This window comes from Mustela nigripes, chromosome 4, assembly GCF_022355385.1.
Source record: "Mustela nigripes isolate SB6536 chromosome 4, MUSNIG.SB6536, whole genome shotgun sequence".
Classification (NCBI taxonomy): Eukaryota; Metazoa; Chordata; class Mammalia; order Carnivora; family Mustelidae; genus Mustela; species Mustela nigripes.
This window is the reverse complement of record NC_081560.1, coordinates 161094436-161112684: the sequence shown is the minus strand read 5'-3', so window position 1 is coordinate 161112684 and position 18249 is coordinate 161094436. Positions and strand designations below refer to the sequence as shown.

Below are 18249 nucleotides of genomic sequence, written 5' to 3'. Positions count from 1 at the left end.
ATAGAGAGAGGAAGCACATTTATAAGTATCGGAAAGAGATGAAGAAAGAGGAAATCTTCACAGGGGCTGTGGTACCTCCTGCTTGGTTAGCAACACTGGGGTTTCCTGAACGGTGAAACAGGGGCCCGCAGGCCTGCAGCCCCGAGAGTCCTGGTGGAGACCCTTGTCCCTAGTGGTGGCTTTTGGAACACAGGTATGGACAGTGCTTCTTAAGGATCTTGATAAACTTGGCCCATGAAAACTGTGCTGGGAGCATCCCCAGAGACATGCTGGGTCCAGGGTAAACGTGGCTTTCTGCAACCCTTCCCAGATTTATGTCAGAGACTGGTTGAGGGCACTTCTGTCTTTGGCCAGGAAGCAGCTCACCTAGAGGAATTATTTCTCCAGTGGGGTCCTCTTTCTTGAGATCAGCCATTCCTTCAGCCAGGGAACTGGTTAGGGGATGGGAACCTTGAGTTCTAAATGTGGCTCTACCATTAAACCCGCTGCTGGTGACCGAGGGCAAGTCAGTTCACGTCCTGGTGTGCTCCGTTTTGCCGTCTGCAAAGTGGGAGATAGTCACATCGGTCATGGGTACCTGAGGCCGTTGAGAGGAAGAAGTGAGAACAAATTAAGCCTTTCTGAGGCACCAAGTGGTGTGAAAACTCCAAATAACCCCTGGCTTCTTGGGTGGGAGTGGAGAAGTTTGGCTCACTTACTCAGGGAAGTTTCCAGAAGGTTGATCCTGGAAGAGGGCTGGAGAGGCCAAGCAAGTCTGGGGGGCATGAGTCCTGTTGTCAAGGTCTCTTTCGTTGTCATGGCAACCTCAGCTGTGGGGCTATTTTTATGCAAGCTGAAGAGCAGGTAGGGTACTGTTGGGGAGGGGAAGGGAAGAGCCCTCATCTTTTGCTTTAAAGCAAAACAAAACTAACACTTTGAATAGTTCACTTAGAGCACTGGGTGAGGGTTAGATAGAGATCTGAGAGACCCGAGGTCTCCTCTCCTCCTGCACAGAAGCTTCCTTGTCCTGAACTTCAGGTCCCTGGAGGAGGGCCAGAGCAATTACCCGGTGAAGGAAGGAGGAAGGATTCCTTGTCCATGTGAGTTGGTGGTAACGACTGGCGTTGAGGTATGTGGAGTCCCGATCCAGAGCCCTCTAGCTAGCACTACGGATCCACTGATGTGTGATGAAACTGGGTAGCCTCAGGAACCTGCAGCTGGCACAGAACATCGGGATGGCAAAGCAGGTTGGATGTGACAGGTGAGCTGGCGAGTGTTGGGAAACTCAGCGGCACCCACTACATCAGGCAGCGAGCCCGGGCTTGCAGGAGGAGGGGGCGCCTTCTTGCCCCTCCTTTCTGTTCCTTTCTCCTTGTTTCCAGGGAGGCAGAGAGGCCACCACGGGGCTATCTGAGTTGAGGATATGCCCATAGGACTCTGCCTTACCTTTTTGGCATCATGGGGATGATGATGGTGAGGAAGGTGACAAGGACAATGACTGATGTCACTTTAGTGAACACACACTAACACTGCTAAATGATTCCCCCCGCCCTCGTGACTTTAATGCCAGTAAGATACGTGGCGGGTAAGGCATTCCTCTGACTCTCCTACTGTCATTCGGACTGATGACTCTATGTGCCTTTGCCGGGAGTTGGTGACTTGCGGCTTTGGTGTACTTGTTACTGTGTTGGGAGTTTTTTTTTAAGTGAAAGGGGTTCATTGGACAGGAAATTCAGTACCCATTAACTGAGGTGGGTAAACAAGGCAGGAGAAAGACCCATGGGTGTTGACTAAAATGAATAAGCAGTCTTGATGTTTGCCAGGAAGCGGGGAGGGGGGGAGTGGGTATTGAAACTCAAAACCTGAGTCCCACCATTGCAGGCCTCTCACTTCACCCCAGAACCCATATGCTCTCGCAGGGAGAGCAAAATCTCCCTCATCTGGATCCACACTTTTGGAATTTGGGGATGAGGCCAGGCCTGAGGTCTCCTTTCGTGCTTTCTAAGGATACAATAATAACCACGACACTGATTTTCTGAGCTAATGTCTTAGAAACCAGATACATGGTAGGAGAAATGTTTAGTCTACTTGAAAATCAATTCTTTAAGCATTGTGTGAACCATGCTTGTGGTCCACTTTCAGACATCGGGTTAATTATAGCATCTCGTTTGCTCATGTAAGCAGAGCAGGATGTTGGCTTGGTAACAGTTTGTTAGCCACTGGTTTATGTTGTTATATATTTGGAGGCGCTGTTTGCTTAGGGTGTGATGGCTGGTCAGCCACTCCCCTTCTCGATTCTGACTAAGATTTACAGAAGAGCTGACATATTCTGCTTGTGTCTCTGGAATTAGTCCAGAGAACAAGCAAAGTCCTTCCACTTTTAGAAAAACGAAGCTGTATTTTCAGTCTATATTTTATAGGCTTTCCCTTTCTCATGAAGTGTTTGCTGACAGGTCTTTGATATACAACTAAAGTCCTTGAATGGCACTCAAGCATCCTCGCTGACCCTCAGGTTCCCCTATCCCTCTCACCCTATATACAAGGTGCTCCCACATTGCTTCCTGTGGCTCAAATTGATGTCAAGCCTTTGTGCCTTTAACCATGCCTTTACCTCTGCCGGGAAAGTTGCTCTGACCCCCTCATCAGCATTCTCTGTGTCTTTCAAGGCCTTACTTGCCATTTCTTTGGGGGATGTCCTTCCTACTTTGATCCTATGGTGGTCATAAACTATATTTTGTTTATAAATTCCTGCTTATCCCTCATAATTTTTTTTCCAAGTTATTCCTGTTCTCTTTTGTCTCTGGAAGTTGAGAGAAGTTCTCCCGGGTTTCTGGCCTATGTGGTCCCCCCCACTGTCAGGGAGGCCAGAAATGTTCTCACCCCTACATTTCTTGGAGGTCCTAGGATAGGCTTTGAATCTTGGTTATTCATGGATAGGCAATTAATATATGTTGAAGGAATGAGCTATGATTTATTTTATTAAATTAAATGGAAATGTACCTTTTTCACTAGGGTAATCTCAGCCTCCAAGTGCTATTCGACTTAGTTAAAGTAAGTTAACTTGCTGCCTTCATCCTTCAGGAAGTTGTTCTCAACTTCCTAAACTTCTGTTCTATTTTTCGTGTGGCAGCACTTTTAAACGCTTGGAAACTTAACTTACATCACTGAGGCGAAGTCAGGGTCTTATCACACAGGCTGGTGCTTGCTGGTAAGGGATTTGATAGTTGTCTCAGGTTTTCCATGTGGAGCCTCCTGTTTCTAATTCAGCTGTCAGCTGCTTCTTCTTCTGCTGCTTCTTCTTCTTTTAAGATTTTATTTATTTGAGGCAGATGAGAGAGAGCAGGAGCAGGGAAGGGGTGGGGACAGGGAGCAATAGAGGGAGAAGGAGAGAGAGAAGCAGACTCTCTGCTGATGTGGGGCTCCCTCCTGCAGACACTTAACCAATTGAGCTACCCAGGCACCCCCTCAGTGGTAAGCTTCTTGAGGCCAAGACTATAGAGGACACACTCTTGGCACTCCCCAGTGGGTCCCATGTCAGACATATTCAGTAGATATTTGCTAGGTGATTTGGAAACCCAGACTTCAGAACATTTTATGTCTGGCTTTCAGGTATCTTTGTTTTATAGTTTCATCATGGTGGCTTGGTTAGGATGGGTGAGAATCATAATACCTGAGAAGTTTCATCCTGAGTGGGAAAGCCACTGGAAGTTTCTCCAGACTTCAAGCAACTCTCTGTATTCCTGCCTCATCTGTGTGATGGTTAAATTTGGGTCCCTGACCTAGAATGCAAATACAGAGGGAACATGGCCCCTTTCTTTCATGGACCCTGCCACTAGGTTGCTTGGCTATTCATTTCTATTTTATTCTAAGAAATCTTTGACTCTTCTTCACTCTTTCTTTTATCACCTACACTGGAAATCTTGGATGCAACTGATGATCACTTATTTCATTCCAGCCCATAGATATATGTTCCCCAGTGATCACAACTGGACTGGCTCCAGTGAGCATTTCTGTCTCATTCCTTTTGGGTCTAGGTTGGCGGAAAGTTGTTTCGTCTCTGCTAAAAATGTGCCTCCTTAATTTCTTTCTTTTTTCACTTTCTTTTTCCTTTTCACCTAAAACTTCAAGAAAATAACTCAATATATTTATGCTATAGGCCTTCTTCTTCCTCCCTTCACTTTCCCTTACTTAAAAAATCACTAATAAATTTAGCTTAACGTAATGGAAACTGTATAGCATAATTCAGCATTCCTCAAACTTTGGTCAGTTGAGAACCATCAACATGGTTTTTGGTTTATCTTTCTCAAAAGACTTATTTATTTATTTATTTAAAACAATTTTATTGAGATATAATTCATATGCCATGCAGTTCACCCATTTAAAGTGTAAAATTCAATTTTTTCGGTATATTACCAGTTTTTATTGTTTTAATTTTTATTTATTTTTTAAAAAGGTTTTATTTATTTATTTGACAGAGATCACAAGTAGGCAGAGAGACAAGCAGAGAAAGAGGAGGAAGCAGGCTCCCTGCCAAGCAGAGAGCCTGACAAGGGACTTGATTCCAGGACCCTGAGATCATGATCTGAGCTGAAGGCAGAGGCTTTAACCCACTGAGCCACCCAGGCGTCCCAACTTCCTTAAATTTCTATGTCCCAGTTTTCTCATCTGGGAAATGGGAAGAATCATATCAATGCCTTAGTTGTGATAGAATAGAATCACATATGTTAAGGGTTTTGCCTGGGTCCTGGCAGATAGTAAATGCTCAACAAATGTGGTTGTTTTAATGAATGATCCTTATTTACAGTTTTCTCGGAGCTAAGCATTAACTTACAAGAGAAGTTAGCTTGTGTATTCTGAAAAAACTCTCCAAGACCAGCAAACACCATCCTCCGTCCCTGTACAGGCTGTCAAAAAGCCGTGGTCCTGACTGACTGACAGACCGTGTGCAGGAAAAAGCAAACTTACTGGTCTGAAAACTCAACTGGACAGGAAGAGAATACAGCCTAGGGTCAGGCCCCTTGAGCTCACAGGACCCCGCTGGATCCATGGGTGTTAAGTGTCGCGTGATTTAAACCCCATCCTTGGCATGTGCCCGTTGGCCCAGGTGGTGGGTCGCAGCACATCTAACCTGGGGCGTCTTGGCTCAGACTGAGGCAGCCCCACTAGGCATTGGCGAGCTAAAGGCTCAGTCGCATCTCCTTACGTGGCCACCACAGCCCACACCAGGAACAGCGAGTGACAGCTGCTTCCTGCCCTGGACCCAGCCACGAACCAGCAGGGCCTGGACCGCTGGGGACCAGTTCCTGCGGGCTTTCTTCCTTCCCTCCTTCAGGCACAGGGTTTCCATCTATAAAATAAGGATAAGATATTAGTTCCAATCTCCCAGCGTTGTCGCAAGTATTAAATGAGATTAAGACTATCAAGCAGTCCCCACAGTATTCAGTAACAGATAACTTCTACTGTTACTATTAGTAGGGAAGGGTCTGTCACCAACATTGTCACCGAGCATGCGTGGCTCCACGGGGTGTGGTGGCCGTCCCCGCGCACACTCATGCGTTGCATTCACAATCTGCAGTTTGTTGACCCAGACAATATAGAGACGCCCTCATAAAGGATAAAAATTACGAACCCTTAGTGTTGACAGATTATTCTGCTGTTCTTAAATATGTATAAACATATTCATCTCCTTATGTTTGCTGTTCCTTCCCAACTCGGAAAGCAAAACATGAGCAAGATACTGATGTCGGTGTGAAATGAATAAAAGGCAGGCGGACCGGGCTTCTTTCGCTGGGTGAGGCTGGCTTATTGCCGCAGCACCGCGAGCTTGGCTTGAGGCTGCGATGCTCGCTCTGTCCACTGAGGGAGCTTGCTGCGACTCCCCTGGGTTATCCTGGGGCTTGGATCTCCCATCACATTTCTCTGCATGAAGTAGTGTACGGGGAAGCCTTCTGGTGTTCGTGGGGCTCAGACGCCTCCAGTGCATATCGCTCTGCCGCCTCTCTTCTTCCCTCATTGGCCCCTGACCTCCCGTGCAACCCTGTATAGCTGCAGACCCACACGCACACGCAGGCACCACAGTCTTTTGGCAGGACCCAATTATAACATGGCCATCCTGAGAATCTGGAATGTCTTTGCATCTTACTTCAGAGGCACTGATTCTCATAAGGACTGAATGAAAAGCCTGAGCACAAATTCTCATAAGGATGATATCTGAGGCCTTTTGGCAGATGCCAGTTTGAGAAACGTGGATTCACGTCTGGCCTAAATCTCTAGAGTATCTGGAGAAGACTCCAAAATGAAACACAATATTTAAAAAGAGTAACAGGCAAGCCCAGGCCCTGGATGAGAGTGTAATAGGAGTTAAGAAAAACGGTCACTGAATTATCTGTCAGAGAGGGCAAAGTGTGAAATGCACATGTTAGCCTCTTCTTGTCTAATAGGAGAAAACAGGCAAGTTCTCTCAAGAGACAAACTTTTCAGGGCACCTGGGTGGCTCAGTGGGTTAAAGCCTCTGCCTTCAGTTCAGGTCATGATCTCAGGCTCCTGGCATTGACCCCGCATCAAGCGGTCTGCTCAACAGGGAGCCTCCTTCCCTTTCTCTCTCTCTGCCTGCTTCTCTGCCTTGTGATCTCTGTCTTTCAAATAAATAAATAAAATCTTAAAAAAGAGAGAGAGAGAGAGAGAGAGGAACTTCTCCTGCCTCTGAATCCAATGAGTATTTGCCACATGAATCCTTTATAGATGAGACTCCAGGGAGCCAGAGGCACCAAGAAAGTCTTTGTCTATAATTTCTCTAGAGTTCCTGTGGACCTCATAAAAGCTGAGGAAATACTGTTCAATTTTAAAGCAGTGAGGATACTGTTGGTGCCTTAATAATACTTCACAGTGTGTGTGTGTGGGGAGGTCCTCAGGGTTTTCAGAGCACCTTCTCTCAAACATTTCTTATTTGAGACCCAGGACAGCGCCCTACCCCAAGGTGGGGAGGGTGGTAAGGGGTCTGCATCCTGCAGTGGCCACGCGTGGTGCCGTCTCTCTCTGTCAGGTGGGTTTCAAGGGTGCTCTCATCTTGCTTAGAATTTCCTCCAAGGAAACCTTGGGTTTGCTCTTCCCTGGAAGGTAGTAGTGGGTAAGTGGTAGTGGTGTCAGCGCCTCCAGAGTCGGCCTCAGGATGGATGGCATCCTGCCTGACTTGCTGAAATGAATTCACTGCTGGGAGCGAATTCATTTCAGGTGACTGAATGGATAGATCTACTGGAAGGAACTGTTTATATAGCCCATCTGAACACTGACGAGTATCTGCCAAGTGCCACACTCTTAGGGTCAATCTCATTTGTGCCAAGCTAGTGACACGATTCGGCACAAGATTCAGTGGCTGCTTTCTCTTTACCCTACCCTACCCCCAGTATCTGGGTGCTTTCTCCCTGTGTAAACTCATAGAACATATGAAAGATGGGCAGGTAGGAAGGCAGGAAAAATAGGGGGAGGGAGCGAAGAAGGGTCATGCACAAGCCAAGCACAGATTTTGTTCTGACCTTTTATATGCATTTCTCTTAATATAGTTGCTACCCTACACTAGAAGATATATGGTTTTATATCTTGCTGTGTTGCTTGACATAATGTCATAAGCTTGTATTTTAAAACTCTTTGAAAATAATATTTTGTAAAAAGATTTTATTTATTTGTGAGAGAGAGAGAGAGAGAGAGTGGGCGGGCACAAGCAGGGGAAGCAGCAGGCAGAGCCAGAAGCAGATTCCATGCTGAGCAAGGAGTCTGATGCAGAACTCAATCCCAGGACTCTGAGATCATGACCTGAGCTGAAGGCTGATGCTTAACCCACTGAGCCACCAGGCATCCGAAAATAATATTTTTAAGTATTCTTTCATCAGACAGTGAAGTTGTTTTCCACTTTTCACGGATGCAGAGAATGAATTAGTAGACGCCTTGGTTCATTATCTTTGTCTACATTTTGAACATTTATTTTCCTACTTAAGAGAAATTTGCAGTAGAATTATATACCAAAGGATGCAAACATTTTATTTTATTTTTTTATTTTATTTTTTTTAAAGATTTTATTTATTTATTTGACAGACAGAGAACACAAGTAGACAGAGGCAGGCAGATAGAGAGGAAGGGAAGCAGGCCCCCTGCTGAGCAGAGAGCCCAATGTGGGACTCGATCCCAGGACACTGAGATCATGACCTGAGCCGAAGGCAGCGGCTTAACCCACTGAGCCACCCAGGCGCCCTACAAACATTTTAAAGACTTTCTCTTTCTCTGTATATGGACACATGCCTTTCCAGAAAGGTCTTACCAATTTATACTTCCCTCAGCATCAAATGAGAGTAAGTATCTGTCTTCCCTCACCTTCATACATTTCCTAATTTAAAAAGGTAGACTAGCGATATGTTATTTTTATGTGCATTTTCATGATAATTAGTGCTAATGAAGATCTTTTTTTAGATTGGGAAGTAATTTGTATTTCTTCTTCTGTGAATTATCTACTTATTTGGTGTTTTTAAAGAGATTTCTATGATCTCTTCATATAGTAAGGAGATTATCCCCTTGACATATGTATTTATTTCAAATTTTAAACCAGTTTATGATATGCCATTGGATTTTTTGGTAACAACTTTATTGAGGTATAATTCACATAATGTTGTACAAGTTACCCAGTTTTTTCAAAATTTTATTTAAATTCTATTAACACAAAAAAACAACCCTCCAAAACCCAAAAAATAACAAAAAATAATTTTTATTGACATATGAGCATTAATAGTTTCAGAGGTAGAGTTCAGTGATTCATCAGTTGGATATCACACCCAGTGCTCATTCCATCAAACAAGTTACCCGTTTAAAGTGTACAATTCAGTGGATTTTTTAGGATATTCACAGACTTGTGCAGCTATCACCACCGTTAATTCTAGAATATTTTCATACCCTCCAAAAAGAAACAGCATACACTTTAGCTATCATACCCCAAGCCCTACTTCCCCACCAAGGCCCCAGCCATAGGCAACCACTAATCTACTTTTTGTCTCTATAGATTTGCCTCCTATGGACATTATTATATATTTGGAATCACACAATGTGTGGTCTTTTGTGGCTGGCTTCTTTCATTCAGCATCATGTTTTCAATGTTCAATATTTTATTCCTTTTTATGACTGAATAATATATCATGTTTTGTCTATCCATTCATTAGCTGAGGGACGTTTGGGTTGTTTTCACCCTTGGCTATTATGGCTAACGCTGCCAAAGCAATACAATTTAGATTTTAGTTTTATAAAACTTTGTTTACTGAAGTTTTAAATTCATACCAACCCTATTGCTTGCTTAGATTGTATTTCATTAGTTGTTTAAGATGAACAAATCTTTTCCCAAACCAATGATAACATTTGCAGTTTTTAATTTTTTTAAAGGATTTTATTTATTTATTGAAGAGAGAGAGAAAGAGTGAGAGAGAATATGAGCAGGGCAAAGAACAGAGGCAGAGGGAGAAGCAGGTGCCCCTCTGAGCAAGGAGCCCTATGGGGCTCCATCCCAGGACCCCGGGATCATGACATGAGCCAAAGGCAGCTGCCTAATCGACTGAGCCACCCAGATGCCCCTCATCTTTTTAATTTTTAATTTTTTTTATCTTTAAAATTTTTAAGATCTGTTTTTTTTTTCTTCACTTTAGTTTATTTTTCACTTTTTTTTTTTTTTTTTTAATTTTATTTATTTATTTGACAGACAGAGATCACAAGTAGGCAGAGAGGCAGGCAGAGAGAGAGAGGAGGAAGCAGGCTCCCTGCTGAGCAGAGAGCCCGATGCGGGACTCGATCCCAGGACCCTGAGAACACGACCTGAGCCGACGGCAGCAGCTTAACCCACTGAGCCACCCAGGCGCCCCTAGTTTATTTTTCACTTTAAATCAAAGCTTTATTTTGGAGTATATGAGAGTTAGGAAGCGTCTAAATAGTCCTTCTGTCCCTTCACCCCCACCCCAAATAGCTAATTTTTCCAGCACTATCTGCTGAGTCATTCTTCTCACCAATGATTTTCTTTATTCTACACTGATTTCTAATGCTTTCTTTATCACATATTAAGTTTTTATGAGACTAAAGCTTGATTTGGGGGTTATCCCTTGTACTGAATTGCTGTTTAATTTTTTATAAATGTAATATACAATGGGATTAAATTTTATTGTTTCTTGAATATTAGTAAGAGGCATAAAACCTATATAAAGGGAATTTCCCTAGATAGGAAAATTGGTTATTATAAAGAAGAACATTGTTGCAAATATAATTTAAAATGCAGCGCAAGAAGAGAGGTATGTGGCTTATGCTCTGAATTTTATTTGAAAACTGAAACTTTTTCTTCCATGATTATTGATTTTGTCAGATTTTCTGCTTGTTTTGAGATAATTTTGGTAATTCATATTTTTCTATAAAAATTGTATTGAAATTTTAAAAATTCATAGCATGAAGTTTTCACATCAGTATGTTTCTAAAATTCTTCTCCTTATTTGTCACTATCATGTCTTTCTCATTGGTTTACTTATATTTTCTCTATACTTTCCTTGATATATTTATTAGAGCTTTGACTCTTTGGCAAGCTGACTAATAATAGATCAGTAATTTGGGAAGAATGAAGAGTTTTTCTTTTTTGAAGCAAAGGAAGACTGTATAATGGGTCTGTTCCAAGGAGCTTATACCTGTAAAATAACTTAGAATAGGGAATTGGCAAAAGTTGATGCCTAGCACCGGACCATTCGGGGTAGTGTCTAAACAATTCTGGGGGAATTCCAGGGAACTTTGTGCAGTTTTAAGTAACTGATGGGGTGTTTTAAGTCAATGAGGTAATTTTCTTATCCAGGAAGAACCTCAGAAATGGAAAAAAAAAAACAAAACGGGATGGTTCAGGCATCTAATAAGAAAATATTAATGCTTGATGTGATATTATATTCAGAAGAAGAATGCTAATTATCACTGATCTTTTTGGTTCTTTCCTAAATAGTCTTCCTCACTGGGTGGTTGTTGCTTGGGTGGCATGTACAGCTCTGTTCGTGGGGATGTGTCCTGGCTGTTGTAGGAGTCACGCATCAAGGAGAGAAGGCAGCAGAGAAGGAGAAAATGGCCACCTCTGTTAACATGGCTGGACAGCAGTGAGGCAGGCAGCTGCTGCACTTAGCCTTTGAGGGGGATAATTAGCACTGATAGAGGAGTCAGTAGGACTGGAAAGGAAAGGAGAGCTATAGCATATTGATGGCTCTGCCTACTGAAAACCAGCATCAACCCTCCTTGGAACATCCAGGGTTTTTGACCTTGTCTCTTAGCCCTAAATTCTGCTGGGATTCCTATTGCACAAGCAAGGTCAGAGACCTGGCTGCTTCTGCCAGGCCTTGTGGGATAGTGAGTCATGGGGGAAATCCCAGAGATGGGAAGAGCAGCAGGAGTGTGTCTCCCGCCCATCACAGTCTGGGACCATGCAGAGGCAACTGTCAGTACAGATGTCAGGCTCTAGAATGAGACTACTCTCTCAGGCTGTGGGGTTTTTAAGCTGCATAACTGGGAGGCCTGGGTCCTCTCCCCAGCCTGAGCAGGTCCTGGAGGTCCTTGCCTCACAGTTACAGCGGTAAGACATGATGGTGCCTTGCCCCCTCAGCCCAGCTCCCTCACCATAGCCTTCATTGTCATGGGAGCATGGCCTGTCCCCTGGTATGACCTGAGGTCTAATCTGCAAGTCTGGGGGTGCAGCTTTCTGGGGGCCTGAGGCACCACGCCAACATTTTACTAGGACTGAGTGCTGTGGGCTCTGCCAGAGGCCACCTCCTTCCTGGGAGTCCAGCCTGCAGGAATCAGCCAAGAGAACCCCTGCCTCTCACTAGACCTGCCCTTTTAGATCGTGGACTCTCCAAAGGCAGGCTTGATGCCTCATTCATCTTCATGTCCCCTCAGTGCCTGACATGTTGGGCTGGATCTGTAAGTGGTTTAGGAGTGAGGAAGAGGCAGCCCAAGAAAGGAACTGGATGAACCTTCCTTCCCTTAATGATTCTTAACCATTTTGTCCTTCTTGGGAGATCTGATGAAAGCTTTGGACTATCTCCAGAGAAGTATAAACAAGCATTGCACGTGCGTGTGCGCACATACACACACACACACACACAGAATCTTGCACACAGCCTATCAATTGATGAACCCTGGTTAAGAGCCCCTGCCTCAGAGTTCTGGTAGGTTCCACTTACATCACCTCAGCATCATCTCATTCTGTGCCATGCCCCACACATCTGCCCACCCCCTTCACTTGCTCTGAACCCGTGCACAGTATAGGTGTTGGCTGGGATACCGATCTGGAACCCAGTTACTTTGATCCAAGATTTGTTGAGAATGATTGCTTTTCACAGTTGCTCCAAAGTGGTGCCATGGTCTAGCCATGACCCCAAGGAATAATGGCTTCCTGCACAGCACAGGTTTTACTTGATGTTCAAAAGATGACCTTTAACTGGACAGCCCATGCTTGACCCCACCTGAAGAGAAGGGGCCTTCTTCCCTCGCAGCCACCAAAGCCAGCAGTGCAGGAAGCCTGGAGGTAAAGCTTCCAGAAACCTACTGGTTGAAACTAGACTTGCCAGCCTTGGGCAACATCCTGTTTCAGACTTTCTGGCCTTCTCCACAGTCTTCCTCTTGCTGTCGCCCTACCCTTGTGCCCTAACGGGTAATTGACTTTTTCCCAGTAGGTTGTCTTTCACGGTTTCCTGAGTCACTCCCTCCAGCTTGTATTTATTTGACATTCAGAGCCATTTCCTATTTGGTAATATTTGGGGCTTTCATGGGGTGGAACATGTCCATCAGTTCTCCTTCCTTGTGTTCCCATTCAGCGATGTCCTTTGTCCCGTAGATTCTGGCTGTGATTCAGTCACTGACACTGAGACTGAGGACGAGAAGGTCCCTTCCTACTCGAAGCATCAGAACCTGCCACAGCAGACTTCACCTGGGAACCTGATGGTGGTGCAGCCGGACCGTATTCGCTGTGGGGTAGGTGCTCCTGGGGCTGGTGGATCCATGGCAGTGCACAGCCTTTTCAGTGGTTGCTTCTGTGGCAGTAAAGGGAGTGTAATCTTAGCCTTCCCTCAGGGATTCTCTTGTAGATTAGCTGCCCTGGGATTCCCAGTACCTGGGCCCTTGAGCACACCTCACTCCTTTAAATAAGAGAAAGGCGAGGGGCGCCTGGGTGGCTCAGTGGGTTAAAGCCTCTGCCTTTGGCTCAGGTCATGATCCCAGGGTCCTGGGATCGAGCCCCGCATCGGGCTCTCTGCTCAGCGAGGAGCCTCTTTCCCCCGTCTCTCTGCCTGCCTCTTTGCCTACTTGTGATCTCTCTGTCAAATAAATAAATAAGATCTTTAAAAAAGAGAGAGAGAGGCGAGCTCAGGAAAGTGTGTGTCATCCCTCTAAGACTTAAGTTCATAGATCAGAAATATCGATGTGTGGCAGCTTACCAGACATTTATGCTAACCCTGGAGGGAGAGGGCTGGATCTGTTCCTGCCAGCCTAGGGCTGGAAGGAAAGTGGGGGGGTGCATTTTGAAAGCTTGCTTCTCCATCAGCTGACCACTGTGGATGCTTTGAAATTTGCTGGCTGCAACGTGCCAGTATTGTTTGCCAAAAGGGCTAAGATAAAAGCCAGAGTGTAATGTGACTAACATTTTCAGGATGGGACCTATGTTAACAGGTGACTTGAATGTGATGGCCCAATTGATGCACCACTGTAATGCAAATTCTTCCATAGAACTGGTAGTTTTTTATTATCTTTTGTTTCTTGATGAAAATGTGTGATTTTATTAGTTCAGAGCAGCAGAATGCTTTCCTGTGGCTACAAGCTCATAAACATGCTGGGTTTAGATTGCACAGTAAGAAAGGATCATTGTATGTGGCCTGCCTAGCAAGAGATCATCGAGGGAGCAAGGTGAAATAGAATTCAGGTTGTTCCATGCCTGGGGAAAATCAGCCCTCCAGTAAGGTATTTGTGTCCATTCAAGAAGAGTATAAGAAGCAGACCCCAGGAGGGGTCCTCCAGGCTGACGCCTGCCACATCGTAAGGTCCATGTGTCACCCAGGGGTCTTGGTAAAATTCAGTCTTTGATAGTTCAGTGGGTCCAGGAGGGGCCTTATATTCTGCATTTCAAACCGCTTCCAAGGCTGTGTCAGCCTGCCGGCTTCCCATGGAGCAGTCAGGCTCATGTCCGAATAGTGCTTCTCAGACTATCGGTGAAGACCCCTTTTATTTCGTTCTACAAAATTCCCAATTCTGCCATACACCAGTGCTTTTAAAAGTGCCATAAAAGAGAAATGCTATAAATGAAATAAAAAGAGGTACAAGCTGTCGGATTTTAAATTATTATATTAGGTCCAACAGACATAAGATTACTCCCATCAAACTGCTGTAAAGCTTGATAAATGTTCACTCTTGGTCTTTGCAACTCGTCCCTTTGGGACCCGTGGCGGTCGGGCCCAGAGCTGGACTGCAGACCCCTCCGTGCTAGCGCTGGGGCTTGGGGAGCCAGGATACCCTCTGCCCAGCACCCTGACAAGGCACAGGAGGGGGCGGGGACACTAACTGGCCTCCTGCTCCAGGTGGAAACCACTGTCTACGTCATCGTGAGATGTAAGTTGGATGAGAGGGTGACAACAGAAGCAGAATTTTCTCCTGAGGATTCTCCCTCCGTCCGGGTGGAAGCCAAGCTGGAGAATGAATACACCGTTTCTGTGAAGGCTCCCAGTAAGTAGCCCTGTCTACCTCCAGAAATTAGGCGTCCTGTTCAGGAAGAGGTCCACTCTTGCTTTCTTTTTCTTGCCCTGTCTTTATTCAGCAGCTGAGAAAAGTGACAGCCAGGATTTGGATTTTGTTGTCATGTTCTATTTAAAGGAAAAGGAAGTCGCAGAAACATGCATGTGCGATGGGGGAAAAATGGATATTATAAAATTTTTATCTGTAAGAAGTTAACATATTAAAATTTTTTGAGGGCTACCCGGGTGACTCAGTTGGTTAAGAGTCTGCCTTCAGCTCAGGTCATGATCCCAGGGTTCTGGGATCGAGCCCCACGTCAGCTCCTTGTTCAGCAGAAGAATCTGCTCTGCTTCTCCCTTTACCTCTGTCCCTTAACTTTACTTGTGCACTGTCTCTCACTCACTCTCTCTTTCAAATAAATAAAATCTTAAAAAATTTTTTTTGAAATTAGAGAAAAATAGAAAAAAGTCATCACACTACTACCCTGTCTTTTGGCCTTTGTTCACAATTTTAAAAACAGAGTTGTTTTCAATATTTATTCTCTCAGCATCCTTTTGCCCCTTGCTGTTTTTTTTTCCCCTAAAGATTTTATTTATTTATTTAACAGAGAGAGAGAGTTCACAAGTAGACAGAAAGGCAGGCAGAGGGTGAAGGGTAAGCAGGCTCCCCACTGAGCAGAGATTCCTATTGTGGGGCTCGATCCCAGGACCCTGAGACCAAGACCTGAGACCAAGACCTGAGACCAAGACCTGAGACCATGACCTGAGCCGAAGGCAAAGGCCCAACCCACTGAGCCACCCAGGCGCCCCTTGCCCCTTGATGTTACATGGACCTTGTAACTTTCCATTTTATAATATATTTTTTCTATCATAAAACTTATGTGAGCTCAATACTGAAAAGTTAAAGAATGCAGGGGCACCTGGGTGGCTCAGTGGGTTAAAGCCTCTTCTGTCAGCTTGGGTCATGATCTCAGGGTCCAGGGATGGAGCCCCGCATTGCACTCTCTGCTTCCTCCTCTCTCTCTGACTGCCACTCTGCCTACTTGTGATCTCTGTCTGTCGAGTAAATTTAAAAAAAAAAAAATTTGAAAAAAAAAAAGAATAAAAGAGAAAATAACGGAAAGTAAATAAATGTAGCCAAGGTAAAGGAAAATAAATAGAAAATTGCCTTTATGCCCCAAAGGAAATCAGTGATTTCTGTAAATTTTCTGCGTCTATATACATAGCTTCGTATAGTCTCATAGGCCACTTTTGTTACCTGGAAGATACCTATGAGTATTTGCTCACATTAGTAAGTATTCTTTTACAACATAATTCTTCATGGTTCCAAACTAATCCATTGTATAGATGTATCATAATTTATAAAACCAGTTCCTTGTGTTGAACTTGTATCTTATAATTCATCTTGTTTAAAGCTGCATCATACTCCCTTGAAAAGAAAGTATCATCTTTTAATTTTTCGTTTCCTCATTGTTATGTATTTGTGTCATTTCTGATTTCTTATTGTCTTCTTTTGTTTTAAATTCTGATATATCAAATATCTTTATGCTTGCATGGATTGAGGAGTATTTCCTCAAGATGGAACCCTTGAAATGTGGTGCATTTTGAAGGATCCTGGAAAACAGGGCTTCCTTGCTTTAGGAAATACTACTCCTATCTATCAAGTTTGCTGTGTCATGGCCAACCCTAGGCATTATCATTTTTAAATATCTTTGCTAATTGGATATCTTTTGAAAGAGTAGCCCATTATTTTAATTTGCATTTCTTTGATTACTAACGAAGCTATTTTTCCATGTTCTCTACTTGTTGCATTTCCTCTTTTGTGAATCGAATCTTTGTGGTTGGTGTATTTTTAATTTTTCTTTCCCCCTCAAAACCCCTTCCTGTGGTGGAGGAGAGCTAAAGAGCACAGAGTCATGACAGCCACAGAGCCAGTGAATCAATTCTCCCAGTCCAGGGCTATGAAAGCACTGAATTCCTCCGGCCAGGATCTTTTCCCACCTTGCGGCCACCGCTGACCTTTGTAGAAAGTGTTTTATTTATTTATTTTTTTTAAAAGATTTTATTTATTTATTTATTTGACAGACAGAGATCTCAAGTATGTGAAGAGGCAGGCAGAGAGAGAGAGAGAGAGGAGGAAGCAGGCTTCCCGCTGAGCAGAGAGCCTGATGCGGGGCTCGATCCCAGGACCCTGGGACCGTGACCTGAGCCAAAGGCAGAGGCTTTATAACCCACTGAGCCACCCAGGTGCCCCTGTAGAAAGTGTTTTAAACTCAACTCTTCTTGTTTGTCTTGGTCCTGGGCCTACTGTAGCTACCAAAACAGATGAAAATCTTCCAAAAATGAAATTGCCAAACCAACGGGGACATTTCCTCTGACTCTGGGCCTCTCAGATGCCAGTCTCCTCACTTCCTACTTCTACCCTTCCCCTTACTTCTCTATCCCGCACCTACCTCCCAAATCTTTCTTCCAGCCCCCAGTTAATTTCTTTACCATTAAGGTGAATCCACGGATAGTTTCCCCTGGCCCTTGTTCTTCCTAGGCACCTTCGTGGTTTTTTTGTTTTCTTGTTTTTGTTTTTTTTTTTTCTTCTCTTCAGGCCTCTCCTCTGGAAATGTTTCCTTGAAGATCTATTCCGGGGATTTAGTGGTGTGTGAAACTGTGATCAGTTATTATACTGACATGGAAGAGATTGGGAATTTATTGTCCAATGCAGCAAATCCAGTGGAGTTCATGTGTCAGGTAAGGATGTGGAAAAGAAACCTGCATTTTCTGGACATGTAGTTTCTGCTCGTGGTTCTTTGGCTTCGAATCTGCTGGATGGAAGATGGCTGGATTTAAAATCTGACCTTCCTCACTTTTGTGTTCAGGCCTTTAAAATTGTGCCCTACAACACGGAGACCCTTGATAAACTGCTCACTGAGTCTCTGAAGAACAACATCCCTGCGAGTGGACTGCACCTCTTTGGAATTAACCAACTGGAAGAAGAAGATATGATGACAAGTAAGTCAGAAATTCAGACCAGCTGCGGGGTGATTCTAGTTTGTGAGTTTCAGCATCCAATCCCCCGGTGCTTGGACCCTTTTGGTTCCCTCTCCACAGCTCATTCTTTGAGAATGGTTCCTTCACTGACAAGCTAGAGTGATTTCTAAATTGTAGATCTGAATACTTCAGCCCCTTGCTAAAAACCCTTTGTGGTTCCCATTTGCCTTCTCGATAAAGCCCAAACTCCTTAGCATGTTTGCAAGCCTTCCCAAGAGGTTCCCACTGCATTTCTGCCCTCATCCCTACGCTGTCCCTGGGCTCTGCTCTACAGAAAGTCTGCACTTCTTTCATCTCATGAGACTTCTGCCCTGCCTCTTGCTGCCTGAACTCTGTGGGAATTCAGTTTCCTCCTGTCCTCCTTGGTTGCTGTGCACCTGGCTAACATCTCGTCATTTCCGAACAGCGGCCTAGGTAGCACTTCCTCAGGAAGACCTCTCGGATCCTTCGGTGGGTTCTGTCTACG

The 18249-nt window shown here is 44.4% G+C and overlaps 1 protein-coding gene across 3 annotated transcripts in view; it reads left to right on the top strand.

The window, feature by feature from the left end:
• Positions 1-18249, top strand: part of PIK3AP1 (phosphoinositide-3-kinase adaptor protein 1) — a 113242-nt gene that overhangs the window by 42660 nt on the left and 52333 nt on the right. For 2 of the 3 annotated variants that reach the window (XM_059398241.1, XM_059398243.1), the window contains 4 exons: positions 12857-12993; positions 14589-14733; positions 17341-17483; positions 17612-17744. In XM_059398241.1, coding sequence (XP_059254224.1) covers positions 12857-12993; positions 14589-14733; positions 17341-17483; positions 17612-17744 — 558 coding nt within the window. Of the gene's footprint in view, positions 1-168; positions 194-12856; positions 12994-14588; positions 14734-17340; positions 17484-17611; positions 17745-18249 lie in introns of those variants that run through there. The other variant, XM_059398242.1, reaches the window with a different exon arrangement.